Here is an 18791-nt window from a genome sequence, read left to right on the forward strand (position 1 = left end):
CCTTAAGAATGCTCCTCTATAATGTCTCGAATGTCTCTATTACTCCCTGGTCTAACGGCTGAATTAAGCTCGTGACATTCGGTGGCAAAAATCTGAGAATTATGTCACCATTTTGTAGATTTTGAGGGCGAGTTAACGCATTGTCAACACGCAACAATATTTTGATGGGAAGATTTTTTGATTTTAAAAAGGATTTTATACTTGGGACGAATTCATTTTCGAACCATTCTAAAAATAAAGTGGCTGACATCCATTAGCTTTTTTGGCTTCTATAAAAAACTGGAAGTGCTTTTTCGGAAATATCTTTTAGAGTTCTTAGTTTTTTTGATTCCCCAACACACATAGGCCTCAATCGGTGAGTTCCTGCTGCATTGCTACTTTTAGACCCGGTGCACTATGTTCATGTTTTGATGCAAGTGATTTTTTGGGCAGCACTTTGAAATTTAATCCAGTCTCATCTGCGTTGTAAATTTGATCTTTAGTGTAGTTCGCCAATAACTCATCCATTTCGATTTTATAAATGTTTACTGTACCGTGGTCAGCAGATGACTTTTCTCCACATAAATTAACTTGACGAATAGCGTACCTATTTTTCCATTTGTCTAGCCAACCTGAACTTGCTTCAAATCCTTCACCTTCATCGCCCATCATCTCGGATAACATTTTTTCATTCTCTTGAATTATTGGTTCAGATAATGCTATTCCTTTGGATCTTTGTTGTGTGAACCACAAATAGACAGCCACGAACTGTAGAAACGCCAACGCCAAAATCTGCTGCAACCGTCCGTAAACTTTGTCCATTTTGAATCCTTCGGATAGCGTCTAGTTTCTGTTCAATCGCAATCACAACACGTTTCCATTTGTTTGACATTTTCACACAACAGATGATTTAATGAAATTAAAATATAAAAAAAATAACACACACTAACAAATACGGCACCAAAGAACAGACTTAAGGTAAGATCACCTGCACGAAATGTGTCATAACAAGGAGTCATCGATAACGAGAAAAACAACATGGCTGAGGTGATTTGCGCTATTATATCAAGCGTTTTTATTATTTTATTTTAGAATACATATTAAATAACTGCAGTAATAAAAAACATTGTGTTAAGTATTTAATTGCATTCTTTAGTTGTGTGAAAGCAATTTTTACGATGTTGACAAATTAATGGAATTGTTTACGTTTTGCGATAAAAATTCACTTTTTGTTGACGAAATTATTGAAAATGTCCGCCGTTTCGGTTAAACGATGTTTCGGTTACGGGAGGTTTTACTGTACTTTGTTTCTAATTTAATTGCCGCTCGTAATGAGTCAAAATTTCGATGACGTAGCGTCGATAGCGCCGCTATCGTGTGATATAGACTTATTTGAAACAGTGAACAATTAACAATAAACGCCGTTGTGCTAAAAGCGCATAGTAAGCTGTAGCCATATTTAAACTTCGCGATAATAAAGACAGACTCTTTGTAAAAGGTTATTATTGTGCATTTTACTTCTGGTGCTTATTAATTTGGCAGCAGTTTTCTCAATCGAAGAAAAACTATTTCAAACCATCTTATGTGTGTGAGATTAGAACAAGGATCCGCACAATATGACAACACTCCGTACACAATCTTCCTATCATCAGATGGTTTAAATTGCTCCCGATGTAATACTACTGGCCACAAAGATAAAAACTGCACATCAACTTCAACTGGTACAAAAACAATTAAAGATTCACCACAAGTGATACAAACATTTATCTCAGGACTCGAATCCATGGAAGTAAATCAAAATAATTCAGCAACAAGCATTTCAGATGATATCAACCAACTGTTCCAATCCTACTTCTGCAGATAACCCAACAAAAAATGACCAATCCCAAAACACACGCTAAAACAACGTGTGATATGAATAACGAAATGGGATCAAAATTTCCTGAAGTCACAGCCAAAAATTATACAGAAGATTTTGACGGCTCATACACTTTATTAAAAATGGTTCACTCAAAATTAAATCATCGACGCATGAAAAATAATATCACAAGAATTATAAAGAAAATATGAAAGGACTACGATTTATCTCGACAGTACAATTAGATTCATTCTTCAATGGAACTTGGAATTGCTTTTACAGCCACATTGAAAACATTACCAAAGAGATTACTCTTTTACAAGTTCAAAATGTAATCAAACAAATTCCATCCCCAAAATTAATTTTGGGTGATACAAACTGTCACAACATCGCGTGGGGTCCCCAAAAACTGACAAAAATCGACGAATCATATTAGAAGCAATTAATAAAATAAAACTAGTTTTATTAAATACAGGAACACGGACTAGATTTAACGCATATAATAACATATTTTCCTGCATAGACTTATCCATCAGTGATTCAACTTTAGTTCCATTTCTACAATGGAATAATTTAACCACCTATACGACAGTAATCATTTTCGAATAATTACTCATGACAAAGGCAAAAACCTGTACAACACCATTTGAAATGTGGAAATTAAAGTCAGCTGGTTGAGAAAAATACTCGAACCTAGTAAGCTTACGTATACCAAATCTCGTTATATCAGATAATATGGAGAGATTCTATAGAAAAAATGAAAAATATCACAAAAGCTCATATTCTTTGGCGGAATACTGAAATCACATCTGCTTTAAAGCAAACAAAACATGCTTTCAATATATACAAGAAGTACAACACTCCTAATAACTTGAACAATTTTAGATCTTTAAGGGCCAGATCTATATTTTTAATAAAGCAAGCAAAAAAAGAGAGCTAGACCAATTACGTGTCGTCAATTAACTCGTTTACGCCCATAATTTTCCACCCATCCACCCAACTTTCTTAGAACATAAACAAAGAACAGAAGCATAAAAAATTAATGTAGAAGATACTGCTTGCCCACTAAACATTCCATAACACTTGATTAACTAAATGAGAGTCTTAATAACTCAAAAATACCTCACCTTGACCAGATCAAATACCACAAATTTTTATCGAAAAACGACCTCGACAATAAACCAAAAAAAACTTGTCTTTCTCGTAAGGACCAATAAGTCTTACCTGTAGCATCTGTAAAATAATGGAAAAGATTTAAGTAAAAGATTGAAATGATACTTAGAAAAGAAAAATCTCTTTACAGCCATCCGAAGTGGATAACGATCAGAACAGTCTACAGTATTGTTCTGAAGCTATTTTCTTGTGGCATTTTAAATTAATAACTATTTAAATGGGAATAAGCCACAATTAAAATTCTCAAAATACATACAATGTTTGTATTTTGAGAACGATTTCCGAAGTGGAAATTGAAACGTCAATAAACGTATTTTAACCTTTAATTGTGGCTTATTCCCATTTAAATAGTTATTAGTCTACAGTAGATAATATCATAGCATTAGAATCTGAAAGATGACTTTATACATAAACAAAAATTAATAACAATTTTATTTGATACCACAAAAGCATTTGGCACCACGTGGACATATATCACATCTTAAAAACAATAAAAAGCTGGAAAATAGATGGCAAATTCCTAGCCTTCAGCAAAAACTTCCTGAAGAACCAACTACGAAATCAATGGCAAATGGCATCCCCCAAGCCCCAAGGATTTGTCCCCTGTTGATTTTAACAGCAATAAACAACATCTCTAACCATTTTTTGCTTCCAGTAAAAGCAAATCTTTACGCGGATGATCTTGTAATATATATGAGAAGTAAAACCTAAAATCAGCTACATCAATATTACAAAATACATTAAATAAATTAGAAAGTGGCCATTAGATATAGGCTTAGGATTTTCAACCGAAAAACTAAAGTAACAATATTTGACAAAAGGAAAACACAACACCACTTAAATTTAAAACTAAACGGTCACACTCTTACAACAATTAACGAAATCAAATTCTTGAGAATGACACGCGAGTCTCAACTCAAATCCACATCGCACATAAATGAACTAATTAAATCATGCCAACACAGAATAAACCTTTCTAAAAAACTTTATAATCAAAAATGGGGTGCAGACACAACTATTCTTTTTGTCAAAAAAAAAAGTCAATTGAACAAAACTGGACATCATCCAATCTACACCATTATGCACAGTTTTCGGAGCTTTCAGAACCACAAAAATTGACATCCTTTAAGTTCTATCAGGAAAACCGCCATTAATTCTTAGAAGGCAATAGTTTTCAATATGTTTTGCTACTAAATATCTCAGTGCAAATGAAAACCCCTTCATAACAAGCTTAATAAGGAAAACTCTCCAAATATGTACTCAGAATATTACCCATAGAAACTTTTTTTCAAAATCAAAATAATATAATAATAGTTATTTTGCACGCTGGAAAGAATTGCCACAATTTAAAGGGTGAATAAGTTGTACCTGAAGATATCTTGTGATAGTGTTACAAAATAGACAGGTTTATGAAATATAATGTTGGAAATGTCATACCTTTAACAGAAGTTGTTGGCTGCTTATCCTGAGGCTTACGCTGTTGTGGTCCACCTCTTTGTTGTCCGCTTCCTGATTTAGGCTGTTGATCTCCCTGTGGACCCATTTGCTTTGGCGGAGAACTTTGTTGCTGATGTCCTTGGCGACCCATTTGTTGAGGAGCGGAACTTGGTTGTTGTCCGTGTTCAGCCATTTGTTGTGGCGCCAAACTTGGTTGTTGTCCCTGTTGACCCATTTGTTGGGGTTGGGAACCCTGCTGCTGACGTCCCTTTCGACCCATTTGCTGTTGTTGGGCACCTTTTTGTTGCCCTTGCTGAGGCATTTGTTGTGCGAAACCAGTTTGCTGTGGGGGAGCAGTTTGTTGTGGAGGACCAGTTTGTTGTGGAGGACCAGTTTGTTGTGGAGGACCAGTTTGTTGTGGAGGACCAGTTTGTTGTGGAGGACCAGTTTGTTGTGGACCTGTTTGTCTACCCCAAGCTGGTTGTTGTTGTGTAGAAGGCTGTTGTTGTCTCGCTCCAGATTGTTGCTGTGATGGAACGGGCTGCTGTGGCCTAGTTGTGGGTTGTTGCTGTGGAACCTGTGGTTGGCCCCAAGCTTGAGGTTGTTGTTGTGGAGGAGAAGGCAGCTGTTGTCTCGCTCCAGGTTGTTGCTGCGGCCTAGTTCCCGGTTGTTGCTGTTGTCCCGCTCCAGGTTGTTGCTGCGGCCTAGTTCCCGGTTGTTGCTGTTGTCCCGCTCTAGGTTGTTGCTGTGGCCTAGTTGCCGGTTGTTGCTGTTGTCCCGCTCCAGGTTGTTGCTGTGGCCTAGTTGCCGGTTGTTGCTGTTGTCCCGCTCCAGGTTGTTGCTGTGGCCTAGTTGCCGGTTGTTGCTGTTGTCCCGCTACAGGTTGTTGCTGTGGCCTAGTTGCCGGTTGTTGCTGTGGAACCTGTGGTTGACCCCAAGCTTGAGGTTGTTGTGGTGTACTTTGTTGTCTACCCCATGCAGGTTGTTGTTGAGACGAAGGAGCTGGTTGTTGAGGAGTTTGTGTTGAAGGACCTCCTTGCTGTTGTGCAGCTTGTGGTTGCTGATAAATAAAATCAAACATAACAAACAATTAGAAAGTATAAGTGTAGAATAGATATAGAATTTATTAGTAACTCATTCCCCAAGTGGACATCTTCGCTGCCAAAACTAGAGTGAATCTATAAGTCCTCTTGCCACGATAAGCGAGCTGCCTTTACCTTCGATATTAAGCAGAGAAGCTCACCTCTATTTATCTGAGGCGTAAAAGTATTCGACCTTCGATCCTTTCTCATCTTTTCTGGTCGGAAAATTAAGATAATTCTTTTAAAATGCAGTAAGGTGAAGAGAGTAGCGTGAGATAAAAAAAGGAGAGCATTTGATCTCGCTAGATGCAAATGGCTAATGTTTATACCAACAGGAGTGTTTATACGTGGTTAAAAATCTATAACGCAATTCCAAAGTGTTTAATAAAAATCTTATCAAATTTTTATGATATAGATAGGGGATAAAAACATGCTACAATAGCAGAAACTGCAGATGATATTATGAAAAACTTTTAGAGGCCCGGAGGTACTAGATCAATACTCCGGATCGAACTCGGTTCTCTGTTGTGGTTCACGGCGTTTTATAGTTTTACCGGTGTTCCATCTCCAGTGCGCATATAGAGGCAGAGTGCGGGTACACAGAGAGAGGGCCAGTCACCGGCAAATGATGTCGACTCTGCCTCCTCTTTGTAGTAACAAATGACTCATGGTTTCTAGGCCATCCTGGTAAACCTATTTCAATACACCAGATAGCATAATGTGTAGGAGAGGCACATAATATGAAAGCATTAACACCTACTGAGATTCTGTCAGGTTTTATTAAAACGGAATTTTTGCCCCCAATAGAGATATTTTTTCTGAAACTGACTTCATTGAAAGTTCTGTGATTGATAGACCAAATGAAACTGAAAGTCAAATCCACAACCAGAGTCGACAGAAATATCCATTGTGGTTAAATTATATCCAATTCTAAGTTACATCATCCTCATCGAAGACACCTGAAAATCAAGTAGTATCCCCACCAATTACACCTGAAAAACCAATAATGTCTCAAAACTCTAAGTCAATAGTATCATTTGCGAATTCAAGTTCGTTCATCTCCCCTCATGAGTTTAAAGGACTTCCAAAAGAAAAAAACAAAAAAGGTGTGAAGGCAAGGAAAACTAAAAAGAGTGCAATTTTAACTTACACACCTGACTTGGATCAGTTAAAACTATAAGCAACAACCAAAAAAATAACTCCTCATAATAATAAAAGAATTAAGGTAAATTTAAATAAGGTAAGCAGCTCGGCACGAAAACAGCAAAAAAAATAAATGAAGTGATAGCACTTCATATGAGGAGAGTGAAGAACTAATCAATTATGATGATTCTTCTGGGGATGAATGTGAAAATTTACAGTTGGAAGACGATTATGGCATTGATGCTATACAGCGTTCCACGTTAAGAAAATAACATTAGGCTTATGGAGTTCAGTGTTGCCAAAACTCTCAAGCATGCGGTTTACTAGATTGTCGATATATTTTTCGAATTTCCATTTTCAATTAACATTTAACTGTAAAGTCAGAATAACAACTGAAGAACCACAAAGCACAAAGCCTTATTATCATTATGTAATTTCAGAGAACAACATAAAATCGCTGACATACGCACACCGTATTATTTTAAGTTGCAATTAGTAATTAGATATATGCATTCCAAGCGGTACGTTTATTTTCTTTTAAATCTTTAATAGCCGGCAAAGTGCATGATTTAACTAAGCAATATTTTCTACTGATTTCTATGATTCATGGTATATGATATTCTTACCGAAAAACAAATAAACTGTCGTTACTATAATTAAAATAAGATAAGATAAAATTATCTTTTGTAAATAGGTACTATTTATTTAATTAAAATCATTTTCCCTACTTTTCATCTCTTGTTTCGAATGGGCACTTTTGGTCAATTACGTTAAAAAACATTAATTTAATTCATGTCTGTGAAAACGAAAATACAAATATACAACCCTGAATCGTGCTTGTGTTCATTGTGGCATCGCTGCGCTTCTATCGTCCATAAGAAATACATAGCCCTATCTCCGCAATGTTATTTTCTTAACGTGAAACGCTCTATAGTACAGAAATTTCCATTGATAGTTTTTGTATTAGTGAAATTTGAAAAAAATTTATTTTATGTTGCTAAAGTTCTCAAGACATTAGACGATAATGAATTACAAGTGTCATTTTTAAGAAAAAGTGGTAAGCTTCAAGGCTGCTTTATTTTTCCTTCAGTTGAAGACATTGCTGCAGTAGCAAGGCCAGACGTATCATTTTACCAAAACCAAAAATGTAGATCAGCAATACAAGCGCTTGCATCTTATTTCAAAGTTGATGTAAAGTTTGACATTATTAAGATCATAAGTTTTTTTTTATTAATAAAAACTACACTCTATGTATTAACAAAATATTGAAATAATATTACTTGACTCATTGTATGCCACCAAGAAAGGTACTCAATGGCACAGATATGTAGATGGTTACTTAGGATGGAAAAATAATCACAGATTTTTTTTCTTCACTCATGAGTCAATATTTATTTCAGATTACATTGAGCAAAGAATCATATTGATCACTGGTTAACTCATTTTGTAGACAAATGCTAATGTCAGAAATAAATATGTATTTTTTGTCTTATTGTGTACTACCCTCTCCTATTGGAGAAAACGGTAGAAGATAAAAGTATAAATTAAAGAAAGTCAGGGAAAAATAGAAATACAAAGGGAACATAGAATAGAAGAACTAGGAGCAAAACGAATAACATTTTAGAAGAAATGAAATGTTTTGTGAAGGATCATAAAACTTTGAGCGAAAATAGATTAGGAGCTAAAGTAGCGAAATCCAACACCTGTAATGTGTATAGGGATGTGCGAAGAAGTCATAATAAAATATATTATAATTATTTATTTCAGGTATCACAGTTTTTAATGTTTTTAGTGAAAACTTACTTGAGGCTGCTTTGGCTGCTTCTTTTTACCTCCTTGTTGGGATTGAGGATCTGGTTTTGTTGGTTGAGGCTGAACTTCAGATGGTTTGGGCTGCTGACTTGATCCAGCTTGTGACTCTAATTGTGAACTGGAAGGCTGTGACGCTCCTTCCTCTTGCTTCTTTCCTTTTCCTGAAAATTACAGTTTTCATAAAAGTATAAAAATAATGAAATATTACTATCATTAACATTTTTTTGTATTTAAATTGTGTATTTATCAATATATACAATGAATGCTTTATTATAAAAGTAAGAACCATATTATATTTTTGGGTGAATAAAGGAATGGTTCATAAACAAAAGTCCATAGGTTGACACAAAACTTACATAAAACTATTATTGGTAACAAAAGTATGAACAAATTTTATCCGTTTTTCCCCAGTCAAGCAAATGATATTCAAACTGAAAATGGATGAATGGATTATAAATTTTCATATTTAAGAGAAAATGTTACATGATTAGGAGGATTATATAGAAAAGTTGTCAAAGAAATTAGTTGCGCGAGAAGCACAGGACTCTTAGCAAAGAGATTTATAATTCCAAGTTAAGACTGAATTATTTTAGGAGAATTAAGTAACTTCGTAGTGAAATCTGAATCCAGGTAAACCAACCATCCTGTATCCTGTGGGCAATTTCTCGATCTAGTGTCTCATTTTCCGTTATGTAGGAGCCAAGGTATTTAAATTCTCCTACTCGTCTTAGCTTTTCTCCAAACAATTCTATGTCCCCAACCATTCCTCTTCCTCCCAACCACATATACTCCGTTTTCGACCTGCTAAGCTTAAGTCCTCCATGCTAAAGAGCATTGACCAAGGATTGGAGAACAGTAACGACCGCTGACAATCTGACAGCAGTCCTTACTTTGGTGTACGCTCACCCATACATATCCTTCACGAGCGTTAGGTACTTCTCAGGAACCTATTTCTCTTTCATACATCTCCATAGCTCTTGTCTAGGAACTGTGTAATATGCCTTCTCAAGATCTATAAATAAAATCTATAAGCTCTCTTTTCTTATCGCTGTATTTCTCTATCAACTGTCTAAACGCAAACAAGGCACCCATTGTCCTCCTTCCTGGCATAAACCCAAACTGTTCTTCTATCGATGTCTCTTTCCGTAACCTTTGCTCTACAGTTTTCTCCCAAATTATCATTGTATGCGACATTTAACTTTATCCCTTTATAGTTCTTACAGTTGTGAATATCCCCTCTATCTTTATATGATGATACCATCACACTCTCTCTCTCTCCATGCATTGGGCATCCTTTCTTCCTCGTATAGTCTACTCATCATTTGCCACAAAATATCAACCCCTTCCTTTCCTATAGCCTTCCAAACCTCTACAGGTATTCCATCAGGTCCTACTGCCTTACCGTTCGTTGCCCTATTTAAACGCCTCGAAAACTTTATCTCTCGCTATCCCCGGTATTACATTCTACTTTGAGATCCCGCATCCTCTGTCTCTCGTCTGGTGTTCTTCATTTAGTAACTTACTAAACTACTCATACCATCTTTGTTTTATTTCAACATTGGTTCTTAACACTCTTCCATGCGCACTCTTAATCTGCTGTACGTGGGTCAAGTCCTTTGATGACTTGTCCCTTGCTTTAGCAATGCTGTATAACATTTTTATCCTCTCGGGTGTTTTCAACTCTTCATACAGCTGTGGTAGTTGTGCCAACTCCGCCTCTGGTAGTTGCTGGGTGAATTGAGTAGCTCTGTAACTATCAGTGCCGATCCCAAGCCTGGATAAAGGAGGAGGGTTTGCGTCAGGAAAGGCATCCGGTAGTAAAAACCTTGCTAAAACCATGGAAAGTAGAAATTATGGAAATTAACTTTTTTATTCGCATCATGGTTTTCTCATAGGGAGATCTGTTGAGATAGCTATCTAAGATTTTATATCAAAAATTTTAGAAAAACTTGAGCCAAAGATAAAAACACTAGTAGGTGCTTTCTATAGCCTAGATCATGTTCTCTTATTACAAAAATTACATCGTATGACATACAGGGACAACCCTGTATTCCATACAATGGTGTAATGGATCAAAGGTAGGTTGTTGCTTAATACTGATAAGACAGTTTTTGTTTACTTTAGAACCAGCTAGTCATGAGAACAGTTCCCAGATACAATCAATTTTCTATCACAAAACACGGAACCTGCTAGATCAGTTAAATTTCTTCGTCTTCATATTAAACACAACCTGAATTGGGGAAAACAAATACAAAATACGACAAGAAAACTGAATAGAGCCTGCTACTCATTAAGAGTGTTGAAGCGCTATCTAGACCAGTGGATTTTACTATCAGTATATTATGCACACTTTTATTCTGTTATGCAATATGGAGTAATCTTCTGGGGTGCTGCAGTAGATAGCTCAACTGTAGTTATAGTCAAAAAAAGGCAGTCCGGGTGATCTTAGGACTAAGGGCAGGAGAATCCTGTAGAGGCTGATTCAAAGCACTCAATATACTCACTTTCTCAGCCATCTATATATTTGAATGTATTATGTTCCTTTTTAAAAATTTTCCTTTGTTTTATCACGTGCTTCCCAATCATGAATATAATACAAGAAGCCTTAATTTGAATTTGCCACTTCACAGATTGTCTATAACAGAGAGAAGTCCTTTGTATGTGTGTGTTAATTTTACAATAGGCTACCATATGGCATTCAACAGAAAACACACTATGGAGCTTTTAAAAGAAAAGTTTTTCAACACCTAGTTAACATTGAGCCATATACTGTAACGGAGTGCCTGGCCTACGTATCCTTTTCCCTGATCAACATATTTAATTTGTAACAATATATTTTAATCTGTGGTGCCAATATATATATTAATCTGTGATTAATAATGTGACGTTATTTGTTCAATTACGTTAAAAAATTTATGCAAATAAAAATTTAGACTACTCTACTCTCCTGTTTTCAATTTATGAACTGGGTTTGTTATCTATTACAATTTGTATTCTTTGATTCCAGTAAAGGTTTGTTATTATTCTAAGTCCCTTGTGTCCATGTTTTTTGTCATTAGAATTTGAACTAATTTTTCATGTCTTACTTTGTGAAATGTATTTTCAACATCAAAGTAACAAACATGCACATACACATTAATTTTTATGCATCTTTGAGCTACCACTTTAACAGCAAATAACATCTCTCTGGTTCCTAGTCTTGTTTCTGAATCCAAACTGACTATCATCTATTCTTTCTTCCAGTTCTTTATTTATACAAACACATTATTTTCAAGAAATCTTTGACTACATGACTATTACCCATTAAAAGACATATACAATATACAAGAACAATAATATAGAATCCTCTCATTAATAGTAAAACCAAGACTTTTGTTATAGTTTGTTAACCAGTTTTACTGATCTTGAAACAATATTATTGAATTTGATGTCCATAGAAAATTTGTAAAACAAATTATGATCCCGTATATGTGTAGAGTCAATATTATACAGTGACTCAGGACAATAAACAGTAGCAGTGAATATTTTATAAGTATACTTCAAATCCTTCTGATCTCTTTAAACTTTAAAGTGGGATAAAAGAAAACCTCTTGTATTCGCTCCGTGCGTTACCATGGTAGGGGTACTTTGAAACGATGCCAGCGTGCGTAGCGGCGAAATATGACACAATTGGACCTACCTTTTTACGAATAAATTTTATCAAAAATGTGTGCAAATACATATTGCATATTTAATTGTGCTAATAATAGCAAAAATAGTAAGTGTAGTTTTTATAGGTTCCCAAAGATTACATATAAATTAGAGAAAAGAAAAAGATGGATCCGTGCTATTAATATGAAAAAGTTAATATCACATAACTTCATTTTTATGCAATTGAAATAGGAAAAATTTAAATAATTTACCTTAAATGATATTTTATAAGGCTTCAAGCTAACTGCAGAGTGCCTGATGACTATAGTTTTTATATCATAACTTTTACTATTACTGTTTTTAATTATATGCTCTTTCACGTGAAAAACTTGATTTGCCAGTACTAGATTTTTTCCTTTCTTTTCCGTTTGTGGTTAAAAAGATATGATGAATTTTGAGAAACCCTGTTTTTCAGTGAGTGAGACCCTGAGTCATGTATTACATGAATCATATTGTTACAAATACAGTACTCTCCGCAATTGATTCTACATATTATGTTTACAGCAGTACACACAAAAAAACACAATTATCAAGATATGAAGTTTATTTCTGAGAAAAATTTAATTCTCTTGAGTGTCAAATAACGGAGAAGTCTATTTAATAACCAAATTAATCAATGTCCTGACATTATATCGAAATGTGTTTACACAGCAAAATAAAGACCCAACAAATGAATCAACAGGCAACAAAGCAAATAATTTCATTTTATAAGCGTCAATAAAAAACTAAAAATTCCATCAAAGGAAGAACTGAAATACAAAATAAATGTTTAACTTGCATGGTATGGAATAGGAATGATAACACAGCCCAAAAAAATTTTAAAATTTGGTGCTTGAGAAATTAAGAATTTTAAATATTTTTGATGCCCTGATTTCAAAAATGACTTCCTTTTTTCATTTTTTTTTAAATCGACTTTATAATTTCAACTTTGCTCAGAAAGATATACACAAAGGCACCTGGAAATCACTAGACAGACTTACAGTAAATATAATAGATCATGCTATTGTAGACTCAAGATACCAATCATAATAAACATCCACACTAGAAGAGGAACAAATGCAGATTCTGATCACTACTGCGTTGACAGTAGGGTAAATGCCAGAATTTTAAACATTTAAAAAAAAAATAGGTTCTAGATATGAACGATACAATGTAGGACCCAAAAATACAAACAAAAATAGGGAATTCAAACAAAATACATACATCAAATTAGAAAACAGACTGAAATGTTAAAACATAAATAAAGAATGGGAAGGGTGCAGAAATCTCATGAAGAAACAGCTGAAGAACTACTAGGCATAAAAGGTAAACAAAGGAGAACAAGAACTAATGACTGTTTTGACGAAGAATATCAGATTATAACAGAAAGAAAAAACAGAGCATATTTACTGATGCAACAGGGGCACAGAACCCAATAAGCAGAGGAGGAATATAAATAACTATGTAAGGAAGAAAACGAAAATCCATTGCAAAAATAAGAGAGAAAATATTAATAAAGAACTTCACGAACTAAAGATCTAAGTAAGCTGACAGAGACGAGAAAGTTTTACTAGAAACTGAACAAAAGCAAAAAAGAATTTCAACAAAAAAAGTGAAGAGATAAGGGAGGGTAATATATTGGCAAAACAGTAAAAAAAACTACGAAGATGGAATTCCTGAATGTGAAGGAAAATGTATAAAAAATATTAATTCTAATTATGGGTCATATGTTAAAAAAAATATATTCTCCCATACTGACACGCTTCTTGGCAAAACTCATAGGGGCAGCTAAATTATAAGACAACTTAAGAGATGGCATGTATAACTTATTTCATGATTTCTTTGCTGGATTATAATTTTGTTTATCTTTATTCCACATTTAGTTGCCTACAATTATCTTGGTCTAATGTGTATTGCTATTTGTTATTGTGTATTATCTGTTACTAAACTTCTAAATTGAGGAATTATCTTCAAATATGAGCAGGTTTCAACTGAGAACAGAAAACATGGTTGCACTCTGTTTACAGATAAAAAATTATAGATCAGTTTCTAGGTTAACCTCAAAATTCATTTTAGACTATTATAACAGACCCAATTAGAGTTAGAGATTTTGCAAGTGTAAATTCAATAATGGATCTATTCCATATTCTTTTTTTATGTCAGCTACATGTGCTGTTTTTTTAGGAAACGGAACAAGATACACATAATGAGTAATTAACCACAATTTCTCAAGACTGCATTCGCTGTCTTGAATAGTGAGGATTTATGTGAATTGCAACCTGTAAGTTTTTGAATCGCTATCTCAAAGTACATTGGACATTTCTACCACCTCGAATTATTGTAACACAGATACTTTGTTACCAAATAAACTTCAAGAACATTTTCTAAATAAAAATTTAGTGACTTTTGATACTGAACAAATCAATGTGTCTGTACAGTGATACATATGATATCTCGGAACATGAACAGCATAATGAAACTCTTAAAAATGTCAGATGAGGGCAGGGGTTCCAATCATCAGTTTTTAGACGCCATGTCAGAAAATATAAATGAAGAAACATACTTTTAAGCTAAGTGATGCTGATCAAGTTAGTAATTTTGTTAAAAACCTCAAGAACATGGCTTCTGATGACAATGAGAGCAAGGCTGTAATTAACCAGGCTATAGACAGTGTGACAGCAAATGTAAATAGGGAAACATTGTCATGTTCAAACAATGTTGTTGAAAATATTAATTCTGGTTTAAATGAAAAACACTTTCCCAAGAGTAGACAAAAAAAAGGGCAGGAAAAGAAAAAAAACTTTGTGTATAAAACAAAGATTATTTTACACAAAAGAATGAATTTAAAAAATGTAAAGAATTTTGTTATTATATCTGTCCTTGCAAATGTATGGAAAATATCAGAGAAGAAAATGCTCTAAATGAATTTAATAAATTTTATAGTGTCCAATCACATGATGCCCATTACTATGTTCATATGTCCAAGAAGTCGAAATCAGAAGAAAATGAGTAAAAGCATTAACTACTAGAAAATTTAGTAGAGTGTATAAATTATGTGGCAAAACTGATTGTAAAAGTTTCTTTTTACAAACGTTAAGAATATCAAGTTGTTAAGTTGATTCAGCTTTGAAAAACATGAAGCCACCAGAAGGAGTTCATGACTGCCGGGGCAAAAGTGGTGGTAAAAATAAGACTGATCTCATTTGACTTCAGGAAGTTATTGACCATATTCACAAATTTCCGAAATACAAGTTGCATTACAGACAATCAATCACAGAAGCAGAATTTCTTACAGAGAAACAACTGTTGCAAAAATGTATATAAGTTGTACTCGGAAGAAGTAAGAAATCCAGTGAGTTTTTCTTTATACAAACAAATTTTATTGTCAAAATTCAATCTTCACAGGAGAAAACTTAAGAAAGACACTTGTAACATGTGTGATCGTTTAGAAAGTGAAATAAAACATTGTGTGGATAATGAGAAACTACTGATTTAGAGTGCATGCCTAGTGCATGCATAATGCCGTCCAATTATTGTGTATTAACGTGAAATGTACTTCACAAGTACTATATTTAATATCAATGTTAAAATACTCCTGTGCTTGGATGACCTTGTAGATATACTAAGTCCTAGATTCTAAAGAAGCAGGCAAAAGTGAACTTTTTGCAAGCATGTGTCACAGAATAAAAACAAAAAAGATTTCCTCTCCATTGTGAGTAAGCAACATATTTAGCAAAACAAGCCAAAAGAAGAAAAAGGAGAAAATGTTTGTCATAAACTTTATAAGATTAAATTGAATATTAATGAGGTGTGCTTATCTTTTAAAGCAAACAAAGAACAAAAAGGTGCAATATGCCAGATAGTGAGTGCTATTTTATGCAATATTCAAAATTTTTGGGAACAATTTTCAAATACTTTTCAAAAGGGAATGAAAATTATTCCTCAATCTTTTCTGTGACCACTTGGGAACCTTTGGAATTTGGAATAATAACGTCATAAAGTACAGTTGGGAATTACACCTTTATCTGTAATGGATGCCTGTGAAACCCCTAACACTACATATTAAATAAGAACATCATTAAAAGATTAAAGATTCTTCCCATAAAAAAACACAATCAAAACATAAAAAGTAGTTTCTGTAATCTCATTGCATCTATTAATTAAAAATGCACTATTATTTTCCAAAATCATCCATTTCCCCTCCATTGGAACCTAGATCCACAATGAACATCCATGATTTTTTGAGGTGGACTAATGGAGTGTAAAATGTGTGTATTTGTACAAACTTAAATATTTAACTGATAACTAACAAATTCCAACAAAAATCAAAAATCTTACCTTTTTTCTTTCCCATTGTTGCACAATGATAGTAATTATTTCAATAAATTTAACAGTTGTTGTGAACAGTGAACGTTATTGAAGTTTATGAGGTTTATGAAGTTATAATTAGATAGATGACACACGACAGTTTAGTACTTTACCCCACAGAACGCGAAATACAAACGATGGTGGGGGAATGCTGTCAGTTTGGTTACAAAATAAAAAATGTACTGACTGTATTTTTATTCTGTGATTTAGTTGCTTCCAAAGGACATGCAAAAGTCATAGAAGCTGAGAACACCCAACAACGTTGTTCGGTGCTGAGAATATAAGCAAAGAGCTGTGATAACTTTTGCCGTTTTGTTTATCTGTCTCTCTCTTACGCATTGAATTTTATACTTAATCTGGCAACCGTAGTAAGTCTACGAACCGTGGTTTCTCCCCACCAATAAGAGACTCTGGCTAGAATACTTACTTGATGTAAGATAGAAAACAGAGACACAATGAACAACGAAAAACAATGTGTCGTCATTTTGCTCCTTCATAGTACAGTCCCTGGCCAAATTATTAGACGCAGTCCTGTTTTTTAATAATTTGATGTTTTATTCGTTTTATTCGAGTTTATATGCAGTTCTTACAAACACAACATACAAACATACTTGAAACAGATTTTTATTCAGGAAATTTATTATATATTTTGTATTTGTCATAAATGGCAACACTGTCTTAATCAATTCTTGCCGGAACGTAAACAAGTCTAAACTAAACCTGTTCCCTTCGCGTTCGCATGTGCTTCAGTTGCGAACGTGTACCTGTGGCTTTATGTGCTGTGTTTTTTTATTAAACAGTTTTATATTACGCAATTATTTGTTTATTTCGTGTACAGAGTTTAAATAATCTGTTTGTACGCTTTCATCATGGGTAAAAAACGCTATCTTTCACCACGTAAAAAAGCTGAGATAAAGGCCCTAGTGAATACTCAAATATTTTCAAACCACGAAATATCACGAAGGTTAAAGGTTTCTGAAGCTAGTGTACGACGCATAAAGAAGAAGATTGAATTAGGGGAATAATTGAGCCCAAAACGAAAGAAAAAATGCGACAGAAAGCCTATTTTCACTCCAAGGTCAGAAAGATCTTTAAAGAAAATTTGCCTGGAAAACAGATTTGCTACCACAAAATTGACAAAATCGCAACTCCAATCTGAATTGGACCAAACAGTTGCCTGATAAAGATGTGGACTTCTGGAGGTCGGTAAGTTAATAATTTCTTGCATAATATTTCATATTTCTTTCACAAATTATGCATTTAACCATTTAACCAACATAAAGACCAGCACATAATTTTTTTTCTATTGTTGACAGGTCTGCTTCAGTGATGAAAGCACATTTGAAATTTTGCAAAACAAAGCTCAGTTTGTGCATCGTCGTCATGTGGAAAAGTTTCATCCTGACTGTGTTGTTCAGAGTGTGAAGCACCCTACAAAAGTGATGATGTCAGTCAGTCATTAGCGGCAAGGGTACTGGACGTCTGTACGTGGTAAAAGGAATGATGCTACAAGACCAGTACAAAGATGTCTTGCAAAGGCGGTTGATTCCACAGCTTCAAGACTGGTCTATTCACTATTTATTTCCTCCAGTGCTATACATAGGTCTACGATTATTTCCTCCTCTATATAGGTCTACGAGTTTTCGTCCATGGCTAGACACGGGTCTTGATGCTAATCATCGTACGGCCTTACTGCCCAATGGCTGGATTTTCACAGATCCGATAACACGAAATACGAAAGTTTTTTGTACGAATATATTTGATTGCCGTATCCGAAATAATATTAAACTCGTTATAAGTCGTATCGTGTCGTTAATATTAAACTCACCAGTCTTCCGGGTTGAACCGCGTCGATATCCATTGGGCCGAGCTTTCGACATCCTCTCTCATGTCTTCTTCAGGGCTTCCGAGGTCTCAGTCTCCCGAGCCCCCAGACACAGTCGGGACTATATATCGCGTCTCTATACACGCGTCTATATATTCGAGTTCTGTCGATCTTGAGCATCTTGCAGCCAATTTCCGGCGATTCTTTTGATGTCGTCTGTCCATCGTGTAGGTGGTCTACCTATGCTGCTTATGTCAGCTCGTGGTCTTTAAACTGTAATAAGTTTGGACTAGTTTTGGCTATGTGGCATTTTAGCAATAATACAGATATTTCGCTTGATAACGATAGACTCCGAAAATTAACTCCATTGCTTAGTAAACTTGTAGTAAGATTCCAAATATAATATATTTCTGATTTTAAAGTGTGCGTAGATGAAAGCATGGTT

The 18791-nt window shown here is 34.5% G+C and overlaps 1 protein-coding gene across 1 annotated transcript in view; it reads right to left on the reverse strand.

Moving 5' to 3' along the window:
• The window catches only part of AGO2 (Argonaute 2), a 72695-nt gene extending 56067 nt beyond the window's left edge, over positions 1-16628 (reverse strand). Inside the window, exons 1-3 of the mRNA XM_072520385.1 lie at positions 16492-16628; positions 8476-8645; positions 4448-5507 (exon numbers count right to left, since the gene is read on the reverse strand). Coding sequence (XP_072376486.1) covers positions 4448-5507; positions 8476-8645; positions 16492-16507 — 1246 coding nt within the window. The 5' untranslated portion in view covers positions 16508-16628. The remainder of the gene's footprint in view (positions 1-4447; positions 5508-8475; positions 8646-16491) is intronic.
• Positions 16629-18791: the final 2163 nt, after the last annotated feature.

Source organism: Diabrotica undecimpunctata, chromosome 1, assembly GCF_040954645.1.
Source record: "Diabrotica undecimpunctata isolate CICGRU chromosome 1, icDiaUnde3, whole genome shotgun sequence".
Taxonomy (NCBI): domain Eukaryota; kingdom Metazoa; phylum Arthropoda; class Insecta; order Coleoptera; family Chrysomelidae; genus Diabrotica; species Diabrotica undecimpunctata.